The 5,570-nt window shown below is 35.6% G+C and overlaps 1 protein-coding gene across 1 annotated transcript; it reads left to right on the forward strand.

Moving 5' to 3' along the window:
• Positions 1-2,852: 2,852 nt before the first annotated feature.
• Positions 2,853-4,623, forward strand: LOC114177107 (zinc-finger homeodomain protein 11-like). The gene has a single exon (XM_028062356.1). The coding sequence runs from the start codon at positions 3,189-3,191 to the stop codon at positions 4,293-4,295; it is 1,107 nt and encodes a 368-aa protein (XP_027918157.1). The 5' UTR covers positions 2,853-3,188; the 3' UTR covers positions 4,296-4,623.
• The last annotated feature ends 947 nt before the right edge of the window (positions 4,624-5,570 follow it).

The following is a 5,570-nucleotide window of genomic DNA, read 5'->3' on the forward strand; positions in this document are numbered from 1 at the left end:
CAGTCAGTCTCACATAGAGAAAATTGATTCAAGTAGTGAGAGTAGCAAGAGGTCCTAGTCTCTAACAGGATAATGGTCCTAGATGATCATGGACTAACCTTGTGCGTGGTAGGGTGAAACTCATTGGTAATGGCTCTGCAGAACAGTAGAGGCTACCACAAGTGCAAGCATATAGTGAATTCGATCTTTTTATATTTATCTGGATAATTGAGTCAGAGGGTTCTTATTGTTTGCTATCACATGTTTTGAGTGCTTACTATTTTGTCTGTTTATAACCTATTTTAATATTTGCTTGTTATGTTAAAAATTATTTTCTCTAGCTTACCCTTTCTTTCTAGTGTCTCCTGTTTGGCTTTCCTTGTTGCAATGATCACCAAATTTTTGTGTGAGCAGATGTGAAAACTCTTGGTGATCACCATGATGATAGAAATGTTGTTGTTTAGCTAAGTCCGTGGAAGTATGCCCTTTGAGCATTTGTTGTTGAACTGTTATTTTGTAACTCATTGCTTTGTGAGCAAATTACTAAATTGTTGCTCTCTTTTAGTTCTATGATTGACATTGTTGTGTGACTTTACGTTCCTTGTTCCTTTCCGTATATTATGGATAAGTATAATAGTTGAATCATTTACACCTTCTGTCCCCTGCTCTAAACTATTATAACTATGCAATGTTTTGTTTTTTAGAATTTATCTATTAGATGAGATGTCACATTAAATTAAAGAGTATTTATGAATATTAAAGAGTATTTATGAAAGAAATAATTAGCCTTAAGAAAGCATTTATACTTGGGAATAATACAAAAGTTGTGTTTATTTGAATGACAAAGTAAAATAGCTTTTAAAAACATTATTATGTTTTACAACATTAAAGTAAAGATTGTCTCAAAATCAATTTTACTATCAAAAAAATTAACTTGATCACACTATAATAAAACTTTCTGTATGATAGTATCTGGAATGTTTTCCATTGTGCCACCTTTTCACATTCAAAACACATTTAACTGTGTCAAAGTTGCTGCCTTTAGTTGACTTTGTTCACCACATCAACGTGCTTTTGGATGGTAGCCAAACAGACCATAATCGATTAAGGGCTTAACGGGTTTGTTAGAAAAACAAACAAAATGGAAGAGTTGGTATTAGTTTTGTTAAGGTTTCGTAACCCATAGACAAAAGCTGAGCATTGTAAGAGAGTGTGCTCTTCTTATGAACTGAAAGTTGGTATATTTCCAAACAAGTCCTTTTCACCTATACATATTGTCGGCCAAAAGAAGGGGAAAATGTGTTCAACTGATGAAATCAGGTTCTAATTCACTACTACTTCATCAGATATCACATGACCTTCTTTCGCACATTGCAAATATTTGTAGGGCAATTTCTGTCCGGCTTATTTTTCTAGAATCGTCACATTTTTAGAATAACATTAATTGCTTAAGAATGTAATGAAATTTATGAAAATATATCTAAAATAAACCTTTTTATTTACTTTTTTTTTCATTTTGTTTTCACTCTATGTATTCTTGATTTGTTTATAGCTTGAGTTCAATTTTTGTAAATTTGTTTTTTCTTCACAAATTACATGTATTTTGTTTTTAAGAAAGTGATCATGCTTGAATCAAGGTTATATTGTTTCCGCGTCGAGTTGGTTGACATAAAATTTCTTATGTCAATTATTGTATGGGAGGTGTTGAAAATTTTTCACAATTGTCTTTAAAACACATTTTAGAAAGTGAGGAAGAAAAGTGTATTAAAATTGTTATTTTGCTATTTTATTTAGGAGTTAAAGATAAGGATACATTATATTTTTATTTTTATTTTTTGTAGATAATTCTTAAAGATAAAATAATGAAGAACTTGTAGATATCTTATAATTGTTTATAATTATTTGTTTTGAAACGTGAAATTCTATGACGGATTTACTTTTAAGAAAACTTTTTGAAAAATGAAAAAAAGAATTAATACGTTTAATCTCGAATTTTAAATAATATAAGATTATCATAAAATCATCTGCAACTTATAATTTGGTAATTTATATTAATTTTTATTTTTATGTTTGACATGCCTGTAACTTTATATTGTATCAATTCTTCATTTCATTTAATTTTTTGAATGGACATTACTGTAGCTTATTTATTAAGATATAATTACTATGATATACTTGACTTAAATTTTGATATTTACATTATACTTTGAGAGTGAAAGAATGGAATTTTATTATTGAATTATTATTTGTGAAAGTGGTTACTGGTCTAGGGTTGAATTTGAGGCAGCCGGGAAGATTAAAATACAAATAGGGTTAGAAAGTTGGAAAATGTGTGTGAAAGGAGGTGAAAGTGTTTTTTGCGTGAGCATATGAAAAGATGAGGTAAGGTTTTGTTGGGAAGGAGCAGGAAAGTGATGAGTTTCTGAAAGGAAAACCAGAATTGATGTGTTTGTATTTGCAGGGCAGGGGAGTGACTTGGCCCAGCTCCGTACCACCACCCTTCAATTCTCTTCTCTCAATCACCAACCTCAACCAATATATTCTTGCCTAATATTTTCAGACAAATTTATTGCCCCCAACTAACACATCTCATTCATGTGCAAACCACTTTTTTTCAATATACAACACTATTTCGCATATTATTCAATTTCATTTTTCTCTGCACAATCAACTAATTAAAACTCATTATTAATATTACTTTTTAAATACTTATTACATATCATATATGTATAATCCCTTTTAATTACATCTTAATACATTCTACATTATTTACTGCTTTATAACATATATATAAAGGTCAAATCCCCTATCTTCATTCATAAACTTGTTTCTTTTATCTAATTTTTATCTTTTCTTTTTATTGTTTTGTTTGTATTCTCTTCTCAAATCATTAGTGGTTGAGATTTTGGACCATATTGTGTTGTGTATCCCTCTTTCTGCTGGCAACACCATTTAAACCTCAGATTTTGTCATCACTTCTCATTATAACCATCATCATCGCCATTTCTACCTGCATCATCATCACTCTATTTCCTCCACACACACCATTAACCCCTTCACTTGTTTTTTTTTTTTTTTTTATTTCCTCTTTCCCCTTCTAACCCAACAATTCACCGTTTGAGAACAATGCTTTAAGCTTGTCAAAAACCCTAATCTCTCCCTTTCCCTCTCCCTCCTCCTGTTATATCACTCTTGAAGAGACAACAGACATGGACCTGACCTCAAGCAGTACCCACACAATACAAACCTTCGATGCCGGTACTAAGACCACACCACCCATCAACCCCACCAATAATACCACCACAAAGTCTCTATCTTTCACCAACGGCACCCCAAAGCGCCACCCCTCCACCACCGCTGCTCCACCTCCTCAACCACCTTCCATGGTGGTTACCTACAAAGAATGCCTCAAAAACCACGCCGCCAGCCTAGGTGGCCATGCACTTGATGGCTGTGGCGAGTTCATGCCTTCCTCCTCCACCAACCCCACCGATCCTCGCTCCCTCAAGTGCGCCGCCTGTGGCTGCCACCGCAACTTCCACCGCCGTGATCCTCAGGAACACAGTAACCTCAACAACAACAATATTCACGGCGCCAACCCCAACGCCGCCGTCACCGCCAACAATAACCCGACTTTTTTAAGCTGCATCTACACCCCTTCAGCACCAGCACCAATCTCTCAGCGAGCCATGAGCCAAAGCACGAGTCCGAGCCTGAGTTCGAGCCCGAGCCACAGTCCGAGCCCAATGTCAAGCCCCTCACCTCCTCCGCTCTCCCACGTGCCACCGTACCACGCTTCAGCACCCCACATGCTTTTAGCCCTCGGCACTGGCTACTCTACACCCTCCGATGAACACCCCCAGCACCGAGGCCTAACCTTTTCGAGCGTGATGCTGAAGAGCGAGAACCCGAAGAAGAGGTACAGGACCAAGTTCAGCAAGGAGCAGAAGGAGAAGATGCAGAACTTCTCTGAGAAACTGGGGTGGAGAATGCAGAAAGGGGATGATGGATTGGTCCAGCAATTCTGCAATGACATTGGGGTCTCCAGAGGGGTCTTCAAGGTGTGGATGCACAACAACAAGAACACCTTTAGGAGAAGATTGGATCAAGGGGAAAATGCAAATCCAAACGCAAATGCAAATTCTCCTCAAAGTATTGGGGATCATGATGACGGCAATAATACCAGCGGTGGAGGTGGATTTGATAGTGATATCAACAACCCCTACAACCCAAATACCAACAACAATGACATTCACATGAATGAAGGAGATGGATGTGGCAATGTTCATGTCTCTCTTAATGGACTCTCATCTTAGATACCTTCATTTACTCAAGAAATTTAGACGCTAATGGAGCTGCAAGCAAAGCAATTTCGCCATGATCATTATTGTTTATTGCCATCTTTTTGGGTTTCAAATTTTTCTTTTTTAAATCAAGTAAGACTATAGGAAGATTCAAGGTTGTCTTGGTTTCTATTAAAATGTCATATTACTGTGTTTATGTTCATAGACTATGAGATTAGTGTCATGTCTCACTCTCTCTTCTGCTGCAGATAGCTCTTATTGCAGTCACGTTTTCTCTTTCATAAAGTGCGGGTATATATTTGAAGTGATTTAATGGTGAAACGTAAATATTATTTATTGTTCATCTACTACTACTTTCTTTGAAATTTCCACCTCCCAAAATGCCCATACCTGTTTGTCCAATTCACGGCCTTTATCAATTCTGGGGTGGAAATGGAACCTATCTGCTATTTTGTCCTTATTCATTTATGGAGATCTCCTACCATTACAAGATTTTATCTTGGAGATAACGCTGTTGATGCGTGTGGTGAAACATTGCACGAGCAAAGTTCAAAAATCTAATCTTTCCATTAATTTCTTTTTTATGATCTATCGCATTTGGGTGTGCAAGTGGTCCTAGCCGAGTTATCTCTTAAGAAAGAAAGAAAAGGATTAGCGCATTAATCACATTGACAACGACATTAATGTATTCCATTTGCTTTGTTTGGTCTCATCTTTCTGCTAAACTTTTATTTCTTAAAACCCTCGTTACAAGCAATTAATTATCTTGGTACAAAAAAGGAACTAGAAGGATAGTTGATTAGAAGCATATGATACAATACCCTTTTGGAATATTACAAGATGGCGTTGAAAATGCATATTGTCTGTTCTGGTGTTTATCTACTACTACTAAGCATCATTTAATTTCCGTTATCTTTTGTTTGTTTATGCTTAGAAGGCAAGCAGCATGATTTGGTTAATCAATAATTAAGGAAAGTAATGCGGAAGTGCTGTCTTATTCTGCCAACATTCCATTTTTAGTTAGTCCAATGAGACGGCAAATTTGTTGTTTTGCTGTTTCATTATATATTTAACTAGTTTAAGGTGGGAGGAAGTTTTTATTCCAAGATTAGTCTAAATCTTTTACAGCTTTTCTGAGACCTCACTCACTTTTAAACGAGGAGTCTTTATTATACTTAAAGTCTTGTCTAAAGAAGTTAAACATGTACTTTCCTCTGCTGTTAACATGCAATGATAACTCATGAAAGATAATCAGAAGAGTCACTTGCTTAATTATAATTCATGAAT

Source organism: Vigna unguiculata, chromosome 3 (genome assembly GCF_004118075.2).
Source record: "Vigna unguiculata cultivar IT97K-499-35 chromosome 3, ASM411807v1, whole genome shotgun sequence".
Classification (NCBI taxonomy): domain Eukaryota; kingdom Viridiplantae; phylum Streptophyta; class Magnoliopsida; order Fabales; family Fabaceae; genus Vigna; species Vigna unguiculata.

Coding starts and splice junctions, on each gene's coding strand:
- LOC114177107 (XM_028062356.1), top strand. CDS start 3,189: ATGGACCTGACCTCAAGCAGTACCCACACAATACAAACCTTCGATGCC.